The sequence below is a fragment of the Pelodiscus sinensis genome, chromosome 1 (genome assembly GCF_049634645.1).
Source record: "Pelodiscus sinensis isolate JC-2024 chromosome 1, ASM4963464v1, whole genome shotgun sequence".
Lineage (NCBI taxonomy): Eukaryota > Metazoa > Chordata > Testudines > Trionychidae > Pelodiscus > Pelodiscus sinensis.
In genome coordinates this window covers 291,599,951-291,625,455 of record NC_134711.1, presented here as the reverse complement: position 1 = coordinate 291,625,455, position 25,505 = coordinate 291,599,951, and the positions used below count along the sequence as shown (strand labels likewise).

General features: G+C 43.5%; 1 protein-coding gene across 4 annotated transcripts in view; it reads left to right on the top strand.

The window, feature by feature from the left end:
- The window catches only part of ATP7B (ATPase copper transporting beta), a 78,070-nt gene extending 56,596 nt beyond the window's left edge, over positions 1–21,474 (top strand). For all 4 annotated transcript variants that reach the window (XM_075919099.1, XM_006124896.4, XM_006124894.4 and 1 more), the window contains exons 13-21: positions 1,750–1,944; positions 2,984–3,166; positions 6,435–6,633; positions 9,389–9,535; positions 11,513–11,655; positions 13,708–13,911; positions 14,004–14,121; positions 16,665–16,767; positions 18,642–21,474. In XM_075919099.1, the coding sequence (XP_075775214.1) occupies positions 1,750–1,944; positions 2,984–3,166; positions 6,435–6,633; positions 9,389–9,535; positions 11,513–11,655; positions 13,708–13,911; positions 14,004–14,121; positions 16,665–16,767; positions 18,642–18,906 (1,557 nt within the window). In that variant the 3' untranslated portion in view covers positions 18,907–21,474. The remainder of the gene's footprint in view (positions 1–1,749; positions 1,945–2,983; positions 3,167–6,434; positions 6,634–9,388; positions 9,536–11,512; positions 11,656–13,707; positions 13,912–14,003; positions 14,122–16,664; positions 16,768–18,641) is intronic.
- Positions 21,475–25,505: the final 4,031 nt, after the last annotated feature.

Here is a 25,505-nt window from a genome sequence, read left to right as displayed (position 1 = left end):
TTTCTTAATGTCTAACCCAAGACTACTCAACTTTGGAAGCCCCAGGGCCACAATGATACTCACAGCACATGCCGAGGACCGCAACTTAAGTGTGGTTGCATTTACACGCAAATATATATGCAAATAACTTCTTTCACACAAAGCCCCGGTGCTCCTGGCACCTCCTCCCTGGAGGCTAGGAATGCTGACACCCTGTATTCCTCTGTTATGGCCAGCCCGTCCACTTGCATCTTTCAGTGCTCACCCTGCCTGGGAGATGCCTCACCCTTTGGAGCGTGTTCCCAGTGAAGGCCCTGTTCAAAGGATCCTACCCACGGGCCGTGTGTTGAGCCCTGCGTAAACCGAAACTGCACTGTGGGCCACAAATAAACAGACCACGTTGAGTAGCCCGGGTCTAACCTAAATCTCCCTTGCTGCAGATTAAACCCATTACTTCTTGTTCTACTTTCAGTGGAAATGGAGACCAACAGATCACTGTCCTTTTTATAATAGCCCTTCACATATTGGAAGACTATTACTCGGTTTCCCCTCAGTCTTTTTTTCTCAAAACTAAACATGTCCAGTTTTTTAAACTTTTCCTCACAGGGCAGGTTTTCTAAGCCTACTGTCATTCTTGTTGCTCTCCTCTTGACTTTTTCCAATTTGTCCACATCTTTCCTAAAGCGTGATGCCCTGAACTGGGCACAGTACTCCAGCTGGAGCCTCAGCACTGCTGAGTAATGCAGGACACTTACCTCCTGTGTGTTACACACAACACTCCTGTTACTATACTCCAGATCATAGTCGCCATTTTTGCAATTATATCATATTGATGACACATTTATTTTGTGGTCCACTCTAAGCCTCAGATCAATACTGCCACCTAGACAGTTATTCCCCATTTTGTAGCTGTGATTTTTATTTTTCCTTCCTAAGTGTGGTACTTTGCACTTGCCTTCACTGAATTCCATCTTGTTGAATTCATACCAATTCTCTAATTTGTGAAGGTCATTTTGAACTTTAAACCTGACCTCTACAGTGCTTGTAATCCCTCCCATTTTATTGTCATTGGAAGGTTTTATAAGCATATACTCTATTATCTAAGCCAATAATGAAAATATTGAATAGTTCTGGACCCAGGACTGACTGCTGGGAGGCCCACTAGAGACACCCTTCCAATTTGACAGCAAACCATTGCTAACTCTTTGAATGCACTTTTTCAACCCTCTGAGCACTCATAGTGCAGGGATGGGGAACCTTTTTTGTGTTGGGGGGCTGCTGACCCACAGAAAAATCAGTCGGGGGCTTAACACAAGTGAGAAGCAGGGAAAAAACCCTCCGTATGGCCCCAAATGAGAGAGAGAAAGCTACTCCCCATGTTCTCCTCACACACCAGAGCCTGGGGGGCCCAGACTACTAGATTTTATGTGCTCCAGTCCCATGAGGAGGCAGTGCAGGCTCCCCAGTGTTGGGGGGGGCCTTGAGCTTTGGGGGCCAGATCTAGGCAAGTTGAGGGCCGCATCCAGCCCCCGGGCCTGAGGTTCCCCACCCCTGTTATAGAGCTTTCATCTAGACTGCATTACTAAAATCAAAATACATCATGCCACCCTGCTTGCTCTGTGGGTGTGCCTGGTAACTATAATCGGTTGTTCTATTTTCCATATCTGAGATTTCCGGATAGATGCGTGTTTGAGATTATTGCACCTGACTAGGCACTTGGTGCACAGCAAATGTACCTTTCTCTTTTTTGTTTTGTTTTTTTCCTTGCAGCATCAGAACAAACACCTCTCAAAAGCGGAAGTAATACTGAGATTTGCATTTCAAACCTCAATCACTGTGCTGTGCATTGCATGCCCCTGTTCCTTGGGCTTGGCTACTCCAACAGCTGTGATGGTGGGCACAGGAGTTGCTGCCCAGAATGGTATTCTCATCAAAGGTGGAAAACCTCTGGAAATGGCCCACAAGGTTAATATCTTATCATGGAAATATTGCATTAATACCATTTACATTGGTGGCCAGCTAGAAAAAAAAATTCCCAGAAAATTCTAATTTAATCTATTGAAAAGTATTTTTTTTTTAAAAAAATTGGTCATTGCTCTTAATATTTTTGAAGGTAAGTTCTTTTTGGAGTCAGAAAGAGGCAGTGTTGCATAACGGTCACAGCAGAGGAGTACAAGCCAGCAGATCCTGACTTTTCATCACAGCTAGGACTACTGACTTCCTGTATGACTGTGCACCAAGTTGCTTTCATCTTTGTTCCCTAACTTTCACTCCAGCTGTCAAATGGGTTACTACAAGTATTTCCCTCCCTGTGTTTCAGGAATCTTTTGCCATTTAGTGAGTTCATGTTTGAACTGCTTTAAAGTACTATACAAATGCTGCTGATGATTGGTTTTCAGAACAGCATCTAGAAGCTGTTCTACTCAGGTTGAGATCAGAAAATGCATGCCGTGATTTAATACTTGAGAGATTGTCAGATGAGTTCAAATAAACATTTCATAAAATTTGTGCTCAGTGTTTGCCATTGAAATTGCAACACTCATAACTAATTATTCTACAGTAATATCTGAAATATCCCAGCTTTACTGATACTTGAAATAGGCAATAACAGCATTGTTTAAGCTACCATGATGAGGTAGTTTATGGTAAATGCTGATATCGGAATGATAATTACTCAGTTAAGAAAATTAAGTAGAATTGGAGCACTGGACAATTCATGATATAGGTACCTTACGTTGTGTAGATTATTTTCTTTATATTCTGTCAGAGAAGGCTGAGTGCCAATAAGGTGCTTATTTTGCATGTTGTGTGTGTATAGAAAGCAAAATATTCATGAAGGAGCCAGTAATTGTTTATACTTCTCAACCACACATGCACTTGAACAGAGACATTATATTGCACAGATGCTAGGTCTAATATGAAGAACTCTTTCCAACTATTCTCATACTTGCTGTGCTTGAGATTAACTATGGCAGCAGTAGTTGAAATGTGTTATTTCTTGCAGATAAAGACTGTGATGTTTGATAAAACTGGGACCATCACCTATGGCGTCCCTAAAGTCATGAGGATGCTCTTGCTAGGGGATACAGTTAAGCTGTCGCTAAAGAAGATACTTGCAATTGTCGGCACTGCAGAAGCCAGCAGTGAACATCCCTTAGGAACGGCTGTCACTAAATACTGTAAGGAGGTATGTATATCAAATACAGCCCAAGGATATGTCTGAGCTGCAGTATTGCACTGAATAAGCCAGACACAGCTGGATAGATCTGACTTCACAGTGGGACTTGTCATCTTTACAATCCATTAGGACCTCATATCCGATCATGGGCAGCAGCTCTTAGAAAAGCCAGGTTTATGAACACCATTGCGAGCAAGGTTTCCAGCCTGAGGATGGTCGGAAAATGTTAAGCCTTATCTTCTTGCTTCTGTGTAAAGAATGATTTAGACTTGGGATTCCCGCTTTCCATTCCTGGGTGTTAATAGGTTTTTAGCGTCAACAGTGAACATAGCTCCCTGCTTGACCTAAATGAAAGATGTTTATACTGCTGCATCATGGGCAGAGTCACAGTTCCAGTTGTGTAAGATAATAATTAACCCACAGACTTGTAATTAATCCTAACCATGGCAGTTAGGATCTGCTAGGTCATTCTCGCTGTCGCGTCCAGGTTTTAAACTTTCTATGGCTGATGATTGGTCTTAATAAAAAACCATCTGGAATCTACTTTCCCTTGCTGATTTGTCTGAGTCTATAAGGTTTAGATTACAGTGAAGCATTTATTCTAGCCAAGCTTTTGATGACTTATAATAATGAGTAATTTAGCTATTGGCAGGGGGGGTTTTACACTGTGATTTATGAGATTTATGGTGTTCTATGAAGCTGCATGGTTTAGTGGGAAGAGCACTGAGTTGAGAGCTTAGAGACCTGAGTTCTAATTCAGTTTCTGCCACTGACCTAATGTGTGACTGTAGGTTAGTAGCTTCACCTCTCACCATTGGTCTGTCTTATTAAGATCAAAGCCCTTTAGGGCACAGGCTGTCTCATGGTGTTTGTTACCGTATCTGACATCATGGGTCCTGGATTGTGGTTGGAATGTCTAATAATTATGATGCCTGGGTAATGGCCACATAGTATACATTTCCAAATGAATACTTAAAACGGGTGCCTAGAACATGGAAGGGCAATGAGACCGGACTATGTGGAGAGAGAACTGCTAAGCCGTACCTGGCCACAAGGAGGTGCGCTGGCAATTCACCAATAGGAATGGTGTATAGTCCCTTCCTGCCCATTGCCTGGCAGTAGCTATTACTGTTAGTCATTTGTCTGATCACTACATTTAGCCAGAAAGATTTTAACAAACCCAAGTATCACATGAACAGTGAGCCCAGCTGAGAAATGAATTGATGATTAGTCTCCAAGATTACCCATCTCTATGTACATTGGCAAATACCATCTATGGCCTATGTTCCCCATATACTTCAGGAAGAAGGAAAACACCATCAAAACAAAAAAGGAAGGCACAGCTTCCCCTTATGCCTATATAAAAGCCACTGCTCTACTGGCCAACGACAGCTGACACACTCATTTTCCTTCCAGATTTATCTTTTCATATCTAACACATCAAGTATAAACCTTTAGGGGGGAAAAGCTTAGAAAACTAAAACGCCCATTTAGAGTCATGTCCTTCCTAGCTGGTAATGATCTGGATGCCTGCCTTTATATTTTTAAACTGGTTATCTTCTCCTAGTTGCTGCCTTTGAAACTACTCTTTCTTGTGCGTGAGTCACTTACATAACATTAGTTCACTCGGTTGTCATCATAGCTTGCATGTACGGCCCTTACCTCTTTGCATACATTTGCAGTACATTCACTGACCTGTCCAAATTACCTTTTGCCTACTACTCAATAGCCCATGGGTAGCTCTGTTGAATTCAGTGAATATCTTGGAAATTACTTGGATCCGTTAGTTTTATAATTTGACTATTTTTTTTCTCTTTATAAATGTAGAGGTATAAAAAATGGTCTTGGTAACCTGTGACATGGCCCGCTCACTGCCTGAGCGTCTCCTCGTGACCAGGTGTGGCTTAGCAGCTCTCACCCTTCTGCTGGTTGCTCCACCAGTCTCCATTTTGTAACTCAGCCCTGCGGCCAGGCACAATCTTTGTTTCCTTTCCTTTTGGAGTAAAAAAGTTCAACAAACAGAAGTCCAACAAATAATTCCCAGAGCTTGTGTCTGGTCTCTGGCCCCAGTGGTTCCCACACCCTCGCCTCAGAGCTTTCTAACGTCCTTGTTCACTTCTTCAGACTCATGCCACCTTGTCAGTGGCTCATGGAGATATCTAGGGCCCCCCACTACATCAGGTAGCAACACCAGGGTTCATATAACCAGCAGCCAAGGTCTGGCACACTCCCACTTGCTGCTATGTCCTTGGGCTCCTTCTCTCACAGCTTTCCTTTGGTTCTCCTCTGCAGCTTCCTTTCAGGGGTAGGCTCCCAGAGCTTGTTCTCCTTCTACCCCAGCTTCCTCATTATCATCTCTGTTCCCAGAGAGTGATTTCAGACTCTCTCCCTGCCACTCCTGACAGCTACAGATATCATCTCTGTATATTAACCAGCCTGCTCCTGCCCAGCTGGGCTTCATGATCAGGTCAGCCTGCCTGTCCCTCCAGGTGCAGCCAGGTAACGTAATTGTCCTCTCAGGCCTACAGTAACCTATTCAGGGCCTCTGTGTGGTACACATCCCATTATACAACCCCGTTCTTTAACCTGGGAAGACACTCTCTCTTCTCTTCTGATTCAACAAAAAAGGCTGTTTATGATAAGATTTCATTTTCTTACAAAGTCTTGAAAAGAGCACCAAAAGCAAGCTGTTTCTTAGTCTCATGGTCAAACCAAACAGTTTTTAAATAATTAAATTAAATAAGTATAGTCATAAAAAGCTCAGAGTCCCCTGCAGCCAGTTACCTGCTGCCATAGTTGAAAGTTGATCCTTCCAGCATGGTGTAGTGGTAGATTAAAGATTGGATCAAAAAGCTATAAGGAATATAAACAATCATTCTTGGGGATGAGGCAACCATATAGCTTCCTCATATTTATTTATGGATGGGTTTTCCGTTATGAGGCTTTTTCTCCTGCTGAATCGGTATTATCCATGGTCAGTGATGGGTCGCTGGAATAGATGGAGCTCTGATTGGATCTGGTATGGCAATCCCTATTTCTAAAGGGCTAGTCATAGCATTAGGAACCAGTAACTTCGGACTTCCAGTTCCCATTCTCACACTAAGGCTGCATGTGGCTTCCAGCAAATAGCTTAACCTTGCTTTCTGTTACTTCTCTCAAAAAGGAAGAGGAGGAGACCAACTTTCCTGTATTTCCTGTGTGATTTAGCTTATATTTGTGCATCACTTGGATGATTCAGAGTGTGTTACAAGTTGTTTCTTTGTTTGTTTCTTTGTAGGAACTGGGCACAGAGAGCCTGGGATACTGCACTGATTTTCAGACAGTGCCAGGTTGTGGGATCAGCTGTAAAGTCCGCAGTGTTGAAGCTGTACTGGGCCAGAGCGAGCAGAGCCTCAATGAGCAGAATGCTTTCCCAAGTAATGTCAACCCTGCTTCGCTGGGACACAATTCATCAATCACGCTCTCTGAATCCAATGGTAGGACTGCCCCCAAAGTGGATAGCCAGCTACAGGGCTAAATCAATGATACCAGCCACTGTAAAATAGTTGTACACAAGTAGAATATGCTTCCTGCAGTAGGAAAGGTGGGAATGTGTTAGAAAATACAAAGTAGCTAAAATGTATCATTGGGAGAAAAGTAATACTTATTTTTTCTAATGTGGCTAGAAAGTATTTAGATACTACAGTGATAGGTGCTTTGATAACACATGTGACAAATAGGCTCAGTAGTAACTACAGGCAAACTACAGGCCACATCCAAAAGTTGCCAGACCTTTTCATCTAACCCTTGAGCTCCATCCATGGGGCATGGCTGAGGGTCTGCCCTGTTCCACCTGGCACTCTAGCTGTAGCATGCAGTAGAGGGGTTGGAGCTGGTGGTGGCTCAGAGGAGCCCATTTTTGGGGGGCACCCCAATGGGCTGGGGCCCTGGGGCGCCTTTGCCCTAGTGGCTCATTTGTCACTGGGAGGAGGTTGGGCCACAAACACTGATGGCCCACCATACAATTTGATTACTTAGATATAGCACTGAGCTCAAAAAGTTTTCGCACCCCGATCTAATCTGATTTCCCATGTCACATAGGTCACAAAGCTTCCCTGACTTAATTCCTGTTTGAGCTGGAGCATATCTTTTATCCAAACACACAGTTTTGACTTATGAATTGCCAGTGTTGGAGAGTTCACAGTAACCTTGGTAAATTGTTCAGTAATTAACTGTCCTCACTCTTAAAAATCTGTGTCTTCTATCTCGTCTGAATTTTAGTTCAACTTCTAGCCATTGGATCCCATTTATATATTTGTCTCCTGGACAGGCAAGCCCAATATCAAACATTTATTCTCCGTGTAGATCAAAGGTAGGGAATTTATTTGGGTTGGGGGCCACTGACCCACAGAAAAATCAATGGGAGAGCCACAAACAAAAGTGAAAAGCAAAAAACCCCAAAACTTCTAATTGACATGGCCCCCGACTGAGAAGGAAAAAAAGACACTCCCCTAGGTTCTAGGGCAGGGACAAAATGAGGAGTTCAGTATAGGGATGTTAAATTCCAATTAATGAGCTAAACGAGTAGTCAATGGAATTTCCATCGACTACTTGATTGGTAGATAAGGGGCGGGGCAGGGTGCTCGCTGTCCCGGCTGTGCCTCTGCCTTTTAAAGGTAGTAAGAGTTATCGGTGGCTTGCCCCAGGTTCCTGCTGCGCTGCCTCTGCCTTTGAAATGTAGCAAGAGCCCTGTGGTTGTTTTGCTACATTTCAAAGGCAGAGGCACAGCAGTTGGACCAGCACAGGCAAGGACTGCTTCAGTCCCTGCTTGCATCATTTCCCACCACACCTCTGCCTCCCCTGCTACCCCACCCCACCCCACCCCGTGGAGATGGTGCTGGGGGGAATCGGTTTTTAAGCCAGCTCCCTCCAACACCAGCTCCTTCGCCTCTCCCTTGCTGCCTCTGATACAGAGGCAGCAAAGGTGTGTGTGAGGGAGGGAAGCAATTAGTTGGCTTGACTACCCGAAAAGTCTATGCTTATCGGGTAGTTGACAAGTCGTTTACATCTCTAGTTCAGTGTGTGAGAGGGGGCTGCTGGGAAGCAGGCTGAGGACGAAGGGTCAGGGCAGCAGAGAGGGTGCAGGAGCAGGCTGAGAGTTCGGGTATGTATGCAGGTGGTAGAGTGCAGGAGCAGAGTTGGGATATGGGTTCTGGGCAGAAGGTAGATTGCACAAGTGGGGTGGGAGAGCCAGGTCTGGGGGGGAAGGGGTATGTGAGGGCTGTGGTGTGCGCTTACCCACACAGCTGCCCCTGGGACATACATGGCTCTGGGATCCCTGCCCTTGGGCTCACAGGCACCACCCCCACTGCTTCTCTTGGCTGTGATTCTGGCCAATGGGAGCAGCAGGGAAAAACATCCAGGCAAGCCCTTCCCTGTGCTGCTGTTTCCCTAGCCAGGGAAGAAGGGTAGAAGCAGCACATGGTGCCACTTCCATCCCCGCTCCAGGCAGAGCCTGGCCTGATCTGGACCATGATGCTCAGTAGTCAGCTCCCCGACTCACTCCCTCAGTGGAGAGCCAGCTCTGGCACTCCAATCACACAGGAGGGCTATGGGGTTGGAGTGCCAGTACTGGCTCCCCTATGCTGGAGGGGGAGATAGCCCTGAGCCTTGCGGGCCCAATCCAGGCAAGCTGCGACCCAGCTGCAGGCTGTAAGTTCCCCACCCCTGAGTTAGGTATTGAAAGATTATGATCGTGTCACTTATTAGCCTCTTTGTTAAGCTAATTTGATCTTCTTGAGTTTACCGTTAAAAGGCAAAAACAACGAGGAGTTCTGTGGTACCTTAAAGACTAACACATTTGGGCCTAGGCTTTCATGGGCTGGAACTCACTTCGTCAGGTGCATGAGGTGGAAGTTTCAGTTTGGTGGATATATACACACATGGAAAGATGGAAGTGTTGCATTACCAGAGCGAATGAGGTTAATTCAGGGAAGATGTGGCCCACTCCCAACAGTGGATGAGAAGATGTAAATACCAAAAGAGGGAAAGTTACTTTTTGTAGTGAGCCCATCACTCCCAGTCTCTATTCAGACCCCGTCAAGGTTGCATAGGAGTTCCAGCTCTGTGGTTTCATGCTGACAACAGGTTTTGAAGTTTGCTTAAATATGGTAACTTTCAAGTCTGTTTCTGAGTTTTCTCCTTCCGGCTTGTGAACGTTGTGTAAGTTCCTCCTGGTTTTTATTATCACAGGTGCGGCAGCTCCTCTGACATACTCAGTGTTGATTGGAAATCGTGAATGGATGAGACGGAATGGCTTGCTTATATCCAGTGATGTTAATGATGCAATGACAGGTCATGAAATGAAAGGACAGACAGCCATATTGGTGGCTATAGAGGGTAACTAAAATTCTTTGAAATGATGCAGTGAAAACATAAATACCACATCACATTGGCCCTGCAAGTGACCTTGCTTGAACTATGTATCGACTATTTATTACTTCAGGGGGTGTGTCTAAGTTAGAGTGACAAGAGGCTACTTACTTTATGGACATAAATTGTTTGTGAACTCTAAGTGTGTAATGTATAATCTGCAACATAGCTTTAATTAAATAGTAATTTCTGTGCCTCCTTTTGGCTGGAACCATCATTCTGAGAAGAGACGCTGCAAACCTGCTTCCTTCTTGCCTTCATGTTGTCATCTGAAGGACCCCGAGGTGACCTAGTATGTCACTTATCACCTGTTAAAATGTTTTATGGTCAAACATGAGCAGCATTCTTTATATTGTTGGGACATGAAATAAAAGCTGGATTAGTTTGTGAACTCTCTGAGGCTTGTGTTTAGCTCAAAGGGGCCTGATCCATGACTCTGGTCCTGAGCACTGGCACAGTATAATAATAATCAGAGCTTGACAAGCGGCAGCAAACCCTGCTCGCCAGCCGCGTGGTTTGGCACGCTGCACATGTGCAGACCTTGGTGCGCATGCGCTGATCGTGCTGCGGCACTGTGCTGGCTTAAAATCTACTCGCCCTGGGCGAGTAGATTGACTAATTTGTCGAGCCCTGATAATAATAATAATTAATAATGGATTGTAATTCACATGTGTGCTGCGTACATTTTTTCAGTGTCTAACACCCAATGGTCCTCTGATCCTGGCAGGAGGTCCCTGGGCATTGTTATATAAATATTAGCTAATAATTCTGGTCTGATCCTGTTGCCCCCATAGAGCCATTCTTGCAGACACTTGTGCTTTTCAGCCTGCTTCCCATTATCAGTAGTGGCTCCATGAAGACTGAATGACCTTATGTTTTTTTTAGCATCATGAAAATGAGGGACTTGCAGTACATTTGCTGGGCCTGCCATTGGAAGATCTTACACACACACCCTGCTGCCCCAGCCCATCCTGGCTTATTACCTTTTTTCACTGGATTTTAAAAGTTCTTAATAGACCACCAGCAGAGCTTACTGTAATTAAATATTTGGAGGCTGTGACTCATTTCAGAGAAGCCCTTGATTTTTAAAATACAGTTTGCAGTACTTGTCAACATGAAATGTTTCAGATTGGCATGGCCGGCAACAGGCATGCAACTTTCAGTACAGCAGTCTCTGATAGAGGACAAGTAATTTGTAAAAAGAAAAAAATCTGAGAGAAAACTATCAGCTAAAGAGTTTGGTGGCACAAAGGAAAGGTAGCTCCTTCCCTTTGGAGCTATGCATTCAAATCCTGACTTGAATAATACCACCAGTGCAATTTCTGCCCCAAATCCCATTTGCCATCAGAAAAACATCACCTCATGTGGCCCATTTTGGCACTGCATGCATAAGAACCACCAGGACTGGGATAGAAGAATGTTAAATGTTAGCTCTGAACAGAATGTAGTCAAGGCCTGGGTCTGTGTGTTAAGATTGCTCAGTGACAGTCTTCAGACAGTGGTCGTTACTGTACTAAACGGTGAACACTAAATTCACTCAAAATGTTATAAATGCTCAAGTAATGTATTTGACAGTAGTACATTTATTTACAACCGGGGCAGGTTGGGGGAATCTCACTAGCTTCTATGCTGTGATTGGGAGGTGTTATTGCAGCATGCATAAGCAAGTTATTGATGTAGCTAGATCAAGGCTCACTAGGGTTACACTAGCAGCAGCATGAGTAGGGAGAATAGAGTATTTACCCAAGGTCCTGCAGAGGTGGGGCATGTCCATGTTGCTGCAGCTTTACTACTATTGTTTATCAACCTAGCTAGATCCAAAGGTACTTGGGCACATCTGCAGCTGTTGCAGTCACGCTTCCTAGTTGCAGTTTCTTTGGCTCCACTTTGCTTTCTGGGCCTTTTTGCAGCTCTCTAACTCACTGAGTGTGTTTTGTTGTGAAGGTTCATTGTGTGGCATGATTGCTATAGCGGATACTGTCAAACAGGAGGCGGCACTCGCTGTGCACACCCTGCAGAATATGGGAATAGATGTGGTGCTAATAACAGGAGACAACAGAAAAACTGCCAAAGCAATTGCTACTCAGGTACTCTTCTTTTGCATTCGAACCACTGTACTGTCGGTCTCAGAACGGCTCGGTGAACCATTCTGTGAACTGTGCTATTGCCTATTTTAGCCTTTTCATAGATATACAAGATGTGTTACACAAAGTCAGTAAAAAAGATGCTCTGCCCTTGTGAGTTCACAATTAGGTAGGCTCATGCAGCCGAGTTACAGGGGGAGCTAGCAGACTATGGAGTCTCAGAGCTTTCATCAGCTCCCACTGAAGAGCAAATGAGCATTCAGCACTGCCCAGTGGATGCTCAGCCTTGGTCAGTAGATGCTGTATCCCTTGGCAGTCTTTTCTTGTGAGTGTATGTGCTATATGCATAGTTACATAAAACCATTCTGATGGGGCCAAGAAGGAAGTTGCTAAGTGAACAGTAAGCTGGGCGTACCAGAAAGTCCTATTCTGATAGAGAAAAAAGATTAATGCCAGCTATTGTTTGACAGTGGTTTCCCCCATAATGGTTAGACTTCTATTTCCATTCATTTAGAGGCAATGTTTCTTCTAGTGACACAGCAATATGTCTCTACAGGAAGCAGGACAGGGCCTTAAAGTTAATGAAAGTTTTGCTGTTGACTTAGTGGTAACAGGATCATCTCCCTAAGCAGAGTTGTTACTACTAAAATTTGCTTTCCTAAGACAGACAGACAGACAGACTTATTTAAGATGCATCTAATCATTGCCCATCAATATCACCTAGCATGGTATCATCAGCGCTTCTCTTCCTGTGTTTTCTTTCTCTCTACTATTGCTCCTACTTTTACCTTCAGTTATTCATTTAAGTAATCCACCAAACAGCAAAACCAGACAAGTGTGTGGAACATAATGACCTTATCTGTTACAGTAATGTCTGCTTTATTTTCCTCATGCATGACAATTGTAATCCTTCTTGTATATTGTGTGTTGTGTTTTCCTGAGTCCTTTGTATAACAAAGGTTTCACTATATTTAATGACTAAAAGACTTACCTGGTGTTGCTTGGGTCCTTCGCTCAATTAATTTTTGGTTTTTGGAAAATAAAATGAAAACGTACATACTTTATTTAAATCATTGCTCTGGGGTGGGGCTAGGGATGAAGGGTTCAGTGTTCAGGGAAAGAGGACTACCCTAGCCTTGTCTCATGGCAGCAACTTGGGGCTAGGTTAGAAACATCTCTCCAAAGCTGCTGCAGTTGCAGTGTGCACAGCTGGGGACGGGGAGCATGTTCCTCATCTAGGGCAGGTCCTGGTTCATCTGCTCTCGTTCTCCAGCCAGTGAGGAATGCAGCAATCTCTGCCCTTTCCCCTCGCTCCCTGACAAAGGGGAACAACCAGCAATGTCCCTTTACAAATCGGGGGCGGGAGGGGGGGAGAGCTTCAGCCCCCACCCCCTAAAGTATGCTTGGGTGGTGGGAAGCTTGGGGTTGGGACAGTCCCCAATGGGGGGTGGGGCATGTCCCCAGCAAGCCCTTTTCATCTGCCTGGTGATTTTGTCTCTTTTCTGTATGGTTTTATGAGAAGCAATCCCATTCCAGGCACATCCCATTTTCCTGGCACAACCAAACCCTTACTTTGCTTTAAGTTATGTTAAGAACAAGCTGTATATTGAATGTGATGGTCGTGGCTCTTACTGTTTAGGAGGAGTTTTGAACAAACAGACAGACAAATTCCCTCAAATATATAGTAGTTATAGAAGCCTGTTATTTATGACTCCTACGTTACATGTGAAATGAAAGGTGTGAATGACCCTGTAGTTCCTTGCAAGAGAACAGTCATCTCTTCTTAAACCTTATCAGAAGGCTCGTCTATACGTATAAGCCTATTAAACCCCAGTAGAGTATAAGCAGGGCTCGACAAATAATGTAATCTACTTGCCCGTGGTGAGTAGATTGCAACCCGGAAGAGCCGTGTTTGGGTGATTTGCGCATGCGCAGAACCATCTGAACATGCGCAGATCGCCAGACAGCGCAGCTGGCGAGCAGAGCTCGCCGCGGTTCGGCGAGCCCTGAGCATAACTATATACTCTCCTGTGTTTTTGCTTTCCCTGCTTGTAGGTTGGCATCAAAAAGGTCTTTGCTGAGGTTCTGCCCTCTCACAAAGTGGCAAAGGTTCAGGAACTCCAGAATGAAGGGAAGAAGGTTGCCATGGTTGGAGATGGAGTAAACGATTCCCCAGCACTGGCAGGAGCGGACATTGGCATTGCTATTGGAACAGGCACAGATGTTGCCATTGAAGCTGCAGATGTGGTTCTGATTCGAGTGAGTTCAGTTGTTCAGCGTGATCTTTTTCCTTATGTTTGTTCTGAGACATGTCTGAAGCGGGACTGTTTCACTGCGCTTTTGTCTTGCAGAATGACTTACTGGATGTGGTTGCTAGTATTCATCTATCAAAGAGGACAGTACGAAGAATACGAATAAATCTGGTCCTTGCCTTAATTTACAATCTGCTTGGGATACCTATAGCGGCAGGTAGGCAACCGCTAGCACTCAGCTTGTCAGAGCTTCTGAAACCTGCTCCCGACATTTGTTGAGAAAGACAAGGGAGGCGAGATAATATTTTACTGGACCAACTTCTGTTGGTGGAAGGGACAAGCTTCTGAGCTTCACAGAGCTCTCCTTCAGGTGTGGGAAAGCACACAGGGTGTCTCAGAGAAATACAAGATGGGAGAGATCATTAAGCATAAAGGATTCACAGTCAAGACTGTTTAAAATGAAGGGTTATCTGACAGTAAGATGTGTTACAAATTATTGTAGAGAGTCATAAAGCCAATGTCTGTTAAGTCCATGGCTTATAGTGTTTTTTTTTAAAAGTGGTCTCCTATAGCATGTGTGAAGCCGACATGATTAATAATTTGCTACAGATTGTATTTAGCTTAGACACTCTGGTTACCTTCCCCAGACCTGAAGAGCTCTATGAAGCTCAAAAGCTTGTCCCTGCCACTGACAGAAACTAGTCCAATAACAGATATTACCTCATCCACCTTGTGTCTCTCTCATAGCCCAAGATCAACATGGCTACAACGACACCGAATTCCATTGGCTGTGCAGCCCTGGGAAACTCACATAGCTCCATGGGCAGTTGGTATGCTAAGAGGGGAAAGACACAGCCTTCCCTAACAGCTAGCCTGGCCCTGCTCACACTCCACCCCCAGAATGCCTACTGAAGGTGTTTTGGGGGCAGAGTGTTGCTGCCCTTAGCGCCCATGCTCTGGGGCCAGGGAGGCTGGAGCTACCCACCTGCCTGTGTCCCTGTGCTCCTGCCAGGGAAGCTGGGACACATGTCCCTGCCCATCTACTCCCATGGTGGGAGGCGGGGTCTTGGATAAAGGGGTGGGGTGGGACTGGGAGCTTGCCTTCCCCCAGCCCTGCTTTCACTGACTGCCCATGCATAGCTCTCTCTTTCTCTCACTCTCTCTCTCTCTCACTCAAAGGGTATGTCTACACTACCACCCTAGTTCGAACTAGGGTGGTTAATGTAGTCAATCGAAGTTGCAAATGAAGCCTGGGATTTAAATATCCCGGGCTTCATTTGCATCTTGCCGGGCGCTGCCATTTTTAAATCCCCGGTAGTTTGGACTCCGTGCCTGCGGCTACATGCGGCACGGAGTAGGTAGTTCGAATTAAGCTTTCTAATTTGAACTGCCATTACACCTCAAGGTGCCATTACACCTCAACAAGCTCGGGGATTTAAAAATGGCGGCGCCCGGCAAGATGCAAATGAAGCCCGGTATATTTAAATCCCGGGCTTCATTTGCAACTTCGATTGACTACATTAACCACCCAAGTTCGAACTAGGGTGGTAGTGTAGACATACCCAAAGGGAGATGATAATCACAGTCTGCTCCCAGGGTTGTGTTATGGATTACAGCTTTTGGGAAAATATAAAAATCTGATACTTTGCTATGGTATTGAAGGTTGTCTTTATACATGCGTACAACAACCCTAATACTCAACATGAGCCAAGCTTTGACTGCATATTCATATATTGTATAAACACAATGAACTAAGCCATGCCTCAGACCACTTCCGATGTAAGTCAAATGACATGAAGGACAGCAGGAGAGAGCTGTGGTCAAAGAAGTACATTTGTGTTTTGTTTGGGATTTTTATTCCTACCTGCTTCCAACCCAGCCACTGCTAAATGGCTGCCTTTCTTACAGAACTTGAGAGCAGCGATTGAGGAGCTCAGGACTAGGCCCAAAGTTTTTATTTTTAAGTACTGTGTAAAGCACAGTGGGCTACATAGCTAACTAAACCATTTAAAGAGTCATGTCTTTTGTTTTCAGATCTCCAAAATCCTCCGTTTCCTCTTGTCCCTTGTGATAAACCTCTTCTTCATACACGTCATCATCTTGCCTTGAATACTGTAACTTTCTCCTTTCTAGCTTCCCTGCTCATAAAGTCCCCATCAGATCCCTGTCATAACCATATCTGACTCATATTTCTCATTTGCAAAGCCCTAAATAATCTTATCTCCTCTTGTTTTTTCTTTCCCCTATTTTATAGTCCTCTCATTTTAGTGCTTTCTCTGTCCTCTCCCACCAGCACCCTTTCCTCCTTCAGATGCCTCCTGAAAACCTACCTCTTCAAGTCCTCTCCTCAATCTTCCGTAATCCTTTCTCTCCCTGTCACCTGAATTGCTGTCCAGGCTTTTCTCTTTGTTTGTTTGCTTTATTTCAACAGTAACAGAGGGACAAATAGTACATCTTACCTTTGGCCACAGTCCCGCAGCTGGATCCATGCAAGGACATACCCTTGCATGTGCACAAAGCATTTCTCATGGATACAAGCGTGTCTACCATTTGAATCCGAGTGCAGGACTGAACCAGTGTTTGAAAAACCCCATGTAAACTTATGTTGAGAGATCCTTGTTTATCGAGGTCCCCACGAGTCAGGCTCCGGGACTGTCTGCCCATTTAACAAATGTTAGATTTTCCCATTTTAAAATTACAGAGACTGAATATTCTATATTTTAAGAGACCAGATTAGTTTTATATATTGTCCTTCGTTAGGTGTGTTCATGCCTATTGGAATTGTGCTGCAGCCATGGATGGGATCAGCTGCAATGGCAGCTTCATCAGTATCTGTGGTACTATCTTCCCTGCAACTGAAATGGTAAGTTTTGCATAGAGCAGTCAGTAATGAACACTAGACTATTGGCTTTGGAGCTTATATGAGTGCCATGTCTATGGGCTGCAATAAACATAAAATTACCAAATGATTTGCTAGTGGAGGGTTATGTTATCTAATCCTTGGTCCCTCCCTCCCCTCCAAAAAAAGAGCAATAACATTATTGGGAGAATGCTTGATATATTCCCACTCCAATTATTATTTTTTAAGTAGGAGCTAAAACTCAGACATGGTACAACACTTGTGCCGCTGTGTTTGAGAGCCACTTAAAGTGCAGCTGGGCTGATGACTGGTGGGGTGGTGAATACCAAATGAGCTTGTGATGACAATCCTTCAAACAATTGTTTCTTGAAAAATCAGCATTAACTGATGCTTTCAAAAATGAGTTACCGATGGATTTACCCTAGTATTTCTGTTTGTGTACTCAACTATAAATGAGACAGAGAAGGGGGGGGGAGGAAGCAACAAAGAATGCATTTATTCTTGTCCATTTGGTGGTTCATAATGTGTCGTCCTTCACTAGGATTGATATATTTGAACTGTAACTAGAAGCCAATATTTTTTTAAATGCCTAGTGGTTTTAACTGCCTTTTTTCGGGGGGGGGGGGGGGGGGGGGAGGGGAGGGGGGTCAGGGGAGCTACCTGAGACACCTGTACTTCAGAAAATGCTGAGCACCCATATTCTGAAAACCAGGCTTCTTTCAAGTGTCTCAAATTGATACACACTTCCAATAAAGGCTGACAATGGACAAAGCATATTTTTACCTCAGTGGGTTCTGACTGTATTTTTTAATGGAATCTAATATGGGGAATCACTTCTGGCATTATGAGCCCAATCTTGCAAATGCTTAAGCACATGTCTAAGTTTGCTCATGTGTCATTAATGTGGGAGTATTAATTTGAGTAGAGTTATGTACATGCTCAGGTGTCCGCTGGTGGGGAATTTCTATGAGGATTTCCCTTTGTTTTCAATCTCAATCTCATTTGATACTACACATGTATAGTCTAATGCTAGAAATCATGGTAAGGTGCTGGGAAATTATCCAAAACTTATTTGGCTCTGGACTCAAGGAGACCGCAGTTCCTAATCCCGTACATGATAATTACCTTAGCAGCCAGAACGGCTGGGAGCTTAATTTTTTCAAAGAATCTGTGGAGAAGATCTAAAATGTTGGCACTCGTGGGCTTTTCTTATCCCAGAGCATAAGAGTGCACTAGATCCACCAAGGAAATGGTCCACCATGTGAGCAGTGCTGTATCGTTATTTCCCCTTCTGCAGTACAAGTAGAAGATAATGATTAAGGCTTAAGATTTTTGTCATGGATATTTATACTAAAAGTCACAGGCAATAAAGAAAAATTGGTGGAAGCCCATGATCTGTCTGTAACTTTTACTGAAAATATCCCTGACAAAATAGAAAGCTGCCCCGCTGACATTTCCCCACCTTGGAGCTTCAGGCTCCCCCCCTCCACTGTCTCTGGGGGCTCAGAGCTTCAGGGTTCCCATCATCTGTTGCTTGGTGCTGTAGGGTCCCCTTGCCACTCATGGCAGCCAGGAGCTGTCAGGTTTCCCCATCACTACTGTGACTGGGAACTCAGGCGGGCCTCTGAGTTCTCCCACTGCCTATGGTGGGTGGGAATTGCAGAGGCAACCTTCAGCTCCCAGCTGCTGTGGGCTGAAGTCACAGAATCTCTGGAAGTCATCACATGTTCCATGACTTCCATAGGCTCTGTGACAAAATCATAGCGTTAATGATGGTTAATCACAAATGTCCAACACTTTGACACAGTTGTCAGTTTTCTGCACAGGCTCTTAAAGCTGCTGGGTAATCCTAAGCTTTTCTATTCCACCTTTCCTAGCTACAAGAAGCCAGGAGCAGAAAGGTATGAAGCCCAAGCTCAAGGCCGCATGAAGCCACTGACTCCTTCCCAAATCAGTGTTCATATTGGGATGGATGATAGGAGACGGGAGTCACCCAGGCCAACTGCTTGGGATCAGATTAGTCAAGTGTCTCTTTCATCTCTGACTTCAGACAAGCTACCCAGAGGTGGCAATTTTATAGAGGAAGAAGCTGGCAAGTGGTCACTGCTCATTAATGACAAAGATGAAGAACAGTACATTTAAATGCTGCATCCCATAGCTGAACATGAAGTCAATATGATTCTTCGCCACTGACAGTGAACAGCAAGAAACCCCATTTAAATATAAATGGAGCCCTTATGTCCCTGTTTGCAAAACAACAGCAACTCAGAAATTCAGCATTGGATTGTGATGATCCACAATGTGAAGTTGGAATCCACAAATCCTAGCATGACCCCTACGTCATAGATCAAGCTGGGAATCAAAATTGCAGCCTGTCCAAAATTGATTCCCTTGTACTTCTTTTTGGAACGTCTGTGAAAATATTTTTAAACTAAATCTGACATTCATTTTCTAGGTCAAAGTGAAAACCAACATGCTTGACAACAAAATAGCTCTGTATTTGGGGCTCGTATTTTTACATAGAACCTAATCTCGTCATCTCATCATGGGAAAATTTTATATTTAGGGTTCAGGCAACGTGTGTATTGAATTGGAACAAAAATGTATTAATGGTGTATTTTGCTATGTATAAAACTTATAAAATTCTGTTTCAAATATTATCATTTTTCCTGTGGCATCACTAATTTTATTTTGTGAAGTGTGTCTCCATTTGCCAAACTTATTTGCTGCTTCCAATTACTTGGTTTAGGTTTTCCAGTTTTCTTCTGCATGTTCTCCAGAACTCTCTCTTCCCAGTAGAGTTCCATCTTTAGACACCTGTTATGTCTTCAGATCTTCCCATATGGGATGAGATCCTACAAGGCACTGGGGACCCTGCAATTCTTGTTGAAATCCACAAAGTCTGACCTCCTCATTTTGTTGAATCTTTTGACACTCCCAATAACTGTCGTGTTCAGCTGTTGCTTTGATTTGCAGAATGGCATAAATGTGCCACTGTAAGCTGAGTGGCACATTCGTGCTAATGCATTGAGGAGATACTTTCCAACCTGGAGTGCTCATTCTTGGTCTTGATGGGAGCGAGAATGTTAGAGGTGACATGCTCAGTCTTTGTGCTGGTGGATCGGTTAACAGCGCTCTTCAAGGGCTCCAGGGAAGCTGTGGGGACACATCAAAAGCTGAGATTCAACAGAGAGGTGGGGTTTTGGAGGATTTTCTCTGCAGATGGCAGGTGAAGTAGTAGATTAAAGCCCTCTTTAAACCCAATCAAAATCCTTCTTGATATCTTGTGTTAGAGCTGAGTGATTAAAGGAAAGTCCATAACTGAATACTCACCCTATCCCTGCTACAAATTACTACGTCATTACAGATCACATCAGGCTAAAAGTGACTCTTACTTCGTCTCTGAGTTTTATCTTGGACCATAAACACTACAGGGTTAAAAATTGCCACTAGGAGGAGATAATCATACTGGTGTAAAGGAGAATGCAAGTATTCATGGAGTTCCAGGATGGTTGGAGCAGCTGAGGGAAAGGGGTTGAGGTTACTGTACTGTTTTTAATAGCACCAGATAACACAACTTGGTGGTTATTTAAAATAAAAGTGAAAACTGATTTAAAATGGAAATGATAGCGCATGGCCACCAGGCTCTCATTTATTCTGGTATGAACCCTCTTCACAGTACCAGCAATTTGTTATTTAATCCTATCCTGGTGTATACCTTAGAATGTATATAAATGGGGCTTTAACATTTTTGAGGTGCTTTACCTCCCTGCTTACAGTGGTGTAAAGACAAATCAAGGCAGAACAGAAAAGCCTTGTCTCAGACTGCTAAAGTATGAGCTTAACCACAGCAACGTTGTCTCCAAATTCACCCTCCAATACTGGTCCCTTAGGGCATTTGGAGTCCGGTGCTTTGTGGACTGAGTGGGTGAAATCTTGGCTCAATGAAGTAACAAACTATGAAGGCTTGAGGGGTGAGAGGGGGAACGGACAAGATTTTACCTTGGCAAAAGATCCCAGGGCAGTGGTGAAAGCACTGGTTTGGTTCAGTTGAAATTCTGCCGGTTTCCCAACAAACGGCCAAATCATACACTTGGTGTAGTAAAAGTTCACACTCCAACTGACTCCGAGGGAAAGAATGTTGTGTCTGTAACACTGGATGGGAAATTGGTTCCCATTGTAATGTCATGTGTGTCCTTTTTAACAATTCCCTTATATTTAGGTTACTGTCAATGGAGCCATTCATCTGTGTTGAGGAATCACATCATTTGCTAGATTGTAATTGCACTAATTTAAAAAAAATCCATTTCAAAACTATAAAATCTTATTAGATATTTAACAGTGTTGATACAGCTGCAAAAATACACAGTAAAACATGCAGTAGCTGGCTGGTCCTACTCATAGTGACAGTTTTTCTATTGTTTGGACTAATTTAAACGTTTTCATATCAGTCTGTGAAATAAAGCTGGGGGTTTTTCACACATTTTTCTGTCTCTTGGGTAAATGAAACAAAAATTTGAGAATAAGCAGAAGCTATTGGACCGCAGAATCTGCACCTCTCATGTTCTGTGAGCAGTGAGTAACTCAGGTTGATAAGATGTGGCTTTCAAAAAAACTCACGTTTGGCCTTACTTTGCTCCTGCCAAACAAAATGCCATCCCTACAGCGCACATAATGCCAGACAGATTTGCTTTAAAAAAAAAAATCAAATTGCAAATGCATTAGTTTAAAGATATATCTTAATCAATCTCAAAAGTCAGCTCAAGACCGGTTCAATATATTTATTCTTAATATAGGCACAGAGAGTTAAAGGGAGAGAGAGAAAAAGAGAGAGATTTGTTACTATGTCAAAACTTTATTTGAAAATGATACTGGTGTAGACAGTTACAATATAACAGTGTTTCTCAAAGTAGTCCACGAAACCACTTTGAGAAATCTGCTAACTGGCCACGCTGGTTTGTTTATTTACTGACGCTGTGGCCATGGAGCCTTCTGGCTCCTATTGGCTCCATTTCACTGTTCATAGCCAAAGGGAACTGCAGGAAGTGGCGTGGGTCAAGCCATCACTTCCCACAGCTCCCCTTCACTGTGAACGGTGAAACGGAGCTAATAGGAGCCACGAGGCTCCGTGGCCATGGCGCCAGTAAATAAACAAACTGGCGTGGCCAATCAGCAGGTTTCTCAAAGTGGTTTCATGGACTACTGTGAGAAACACTGTTATATTGTAACTGTCTACACCAGTATCATTTTCAAATAAACTTTTGACATAGTAACAGAACTCTCTCTTTCTCTCTCTCCCTTTAACTCTCTGTGCCTATATTAAGAATAAATATATTGAAGCGGTCTTGAGCCGACTTTTGAGATTGATTGAGAAATACTGCTGTTTAACATGGATTGGAAACTGGTTAGAGGACTGTAAACTGGTGATGATACCAAACTGAGAGAGTGCTTCAATGGAATGGAGCAAGGAGTAGGTTTAGGTTTTATTTAATTTCTTTATTAATGAGCTCAAAGAAGAGATAAATATAGTAATTAAATTTGCCTCATGTCCTAAGCTCAGAACTATTTCAAACCTCACTGAGAAATAATATAATGGAGCCTAGAATAATTAGACACAGACAGGAAGAATTCAGGCTCTGGTCCTGAAACTTGTTCCATGTGAGTAGAACCAGTGTTCTCAATGAGCCACTGTTGACATCATCGGGCTATATGAAGGTGCATGGAACTAGATGGAAGATTGTCCTTAGAATTTAGGAAGTTACTTGCTTTTTGAGCAAAAAGAGTCACTATTTTTGTACAGCGCCTAGCACTAAGGGATCTTAGTTTATCACGGGGTCTCCTAGGCAGTACCTCAATACTGCCATTATTACTTGAGTGGGGCCAAGGTTCACAGTAGAAAAATACAAACTAATATATGTGAGGAAGAATAAATTAGACCCAGTTATTCAATAGGAGGTTGGAGTTAAGTTCTTACTTAGATTTTTCCAGCTGTGAGGGGATCTTGTATTGGGAGTACTTGGGGAAATCTGGGAAGCTACATAGAGGCTCTACATGGGTAGAGCACCAGAGTAGGACTTACTTAGGAGACCTGGTTTCTGTTCACAGCTCAGCCCCTGGCCTGCTGGGTGACTTTGGACAAGTCCCTTTATCTCTCTGTGCCTCCGTTTTCCAATTTGGAAAATGGAGATAATGATGTTGACATCCTTTGTAAAGCTTGGGCTTGACTGATGAAAATTGCTACATCAGAGCTAGATATCATTTTATGTGGTTTTAATTTTTTTTTTTTTAAATGCATGTCTCAGGGGTCCCCAAAGCCTGGGATGGGCATTTTTGTTGTAGAATAAAAAAAATTTTTTTTTAAAAGCATGGTTTTTGTGAGCTTTTATCCAACTATTACACTGAAAATGACCATAAGAATGGGTGGAATAATTTCCATATTCCCTTCCTCCCCCCCCCCCCCTCTTCTAGCAAATTTAGGCAGAGATTCAATTTGAACTACACCCAAGGTAGCATCACTTTCTTAATGACTAAGTATTCTTGCCAGGAACGTATTTCCTTTCATGCATTTGTGCAAAGAAAACAATGGGTAGGTGGTAAAATGATACAACGGAATAGAAAAATGTTACATCAGCTAATACTGAAATGCCAGTTTTAATTTCCTCTTCTAAAAAGTTACGAGGAGTCCTGCGGCACGTTCGAAACTAACAGATTTATTAGGGCATAAGCTTTTGTGGGTAAAACCCATTTAATCAGATGAGTTGCACTCCAATTCATCCTATGAAGTTGGTTTTACCCACAAAAGCTTATGCCCTGATACGGTGTTTCCCAAATGGTGTTCCACTGAGCCCTGGGGTTCTGCGAAGTAAAAATAAGGGTTCTGCAAGAAAATTCCATTACAGTAACATTTTATGATTAAAAAAATAATTAATATTTAAGCATTTATGAATTTTATTGAAAACAATTTTTATTTGTGTTTGCCATGTGTAATGCCAGCTTAGCCAGAGTGGGAATGATGATGTTACTACTCAGCACTGCATAGTCAATCAGTGGTGCAATCACCTGTTATATACCTCCGTAAATACCCATACTCACTCTCAGGGAGTGTGGATCACGAGGGTGAATGAATGCGTATATGTAGCACCAAACTACACCAGCAGTCACTTCACAGACATGCACTGATAGATAAGAATATTTCTCCCTCTCTTAAAAATGTGTTGAACGAAGCAATGCAGATTATTAATTATATAAAAATTCGACCATTATAATCAAGACTTCAAAATTATGTGTGAAGATATGGGCAGTCAGCACACAGCCCTGCTTCTACATACAGAAGTCAGGTGACTATCGCAAGGCAAAACCACTCTTCACATTGAAAACTGCCAATATAATGCATATTAGTTTTTGAGCTTTATGTTTTGTACACATTAAATGTGATTTTTGTTTTTAAATATGTGCAATTAAACTAAATGTTGATCTCATAACCTTGTTTAGAATTTGTTTATTATTATCCTTACTTATTTGTGGTCTGCTTTTTTAGCTTCATATATAAGACTGTTATTAGGGGTTCCGCAAAATTCTTTCTAGTTTAAAAGGGTTCTGTGGCCAAATAAAATTTGGAAACACTGCCCTAATACATCTGTTAGTCTCCAAAGTGCCAGATAACTCCTTGTTGTTTTTGTAGATACATACTAGCACAGCTACCCCTCTGAGACTTCTAAAAAGTTAACAGCGACAGACTTATTCCTCATTGGGAAATCATCTGAGAGTGGCAAAGAAAACCAGAAGTCGTGAGGGGCAAATACACTGCTCTTACTTATGGATCAGTTAAGAATAAATTGTGACTGCGAGTTGGGGTTTCCCCGATCCTGCACCCTCATAGCAGCCAGAACAGTCTCCACCAGCCAGTAGAATAGAGAGGGGTTTACTGATTTTCCAGAATACAGCACAGCCACGTGACGTGGCTACCGGGGGCAGGGCCGGGGTGGCTCAGGCCCCTAGGGTTAGGGTCCATCACCCTAGCCCCCAACTTAGCCTGTTCTCTTCATGCTTACCAGACAGCAACTGCCTCCCCTCCCAGCCAGGTGTTTTTCTCCGCCTTCCTCCCTTTGTTTCTCTCCCTGGGAGGCTGAGTCTAGGTGTCTCGGTTAATACACATTTGGGTGAGTCAGTGGGAATCAGGGGGACACCGGGTTACAGAGCAGACAGCACCCCCACTGCAAGAGACCTACACCTACAAGATCATCAACAAGCATTCTGTAAACTACGATACCCACACAAGGTAGTGAGGAGACAGATTGATAGAGCCAGACGTGTACCCAGAAGCCTCCTGCTACGGGACAAGCCCAGGAAAGAAACCAACAGAACACCACTAGCCATCACCTACAGTCCTCAACTAAAACCTCTCCAACATATCATTAGTGATCTACAACCCATCCTGGACAATGATCCCTCACTTTCACAGGCCTTGGGAGGCAGGCCAGTCCTTGCCCACAGACATCCCGCCAACCTGAAGCATATTCTCACCAGCAACTATACACCGCACCATAATAACTCTAACTCAGGAACCAATCCATGCAACAAACCTCGGTGCCAACTCTGCCCACATATATACACCAGCAACACCATCACAGGACCTAACCAGATCAGCCATACTGTCACTGGTTCATTCTCCTGAGCATCTACTAACGTAATATATGCCATCATGTGCCAACAATGCCTCTCTGCTATATACATCGGCCAAA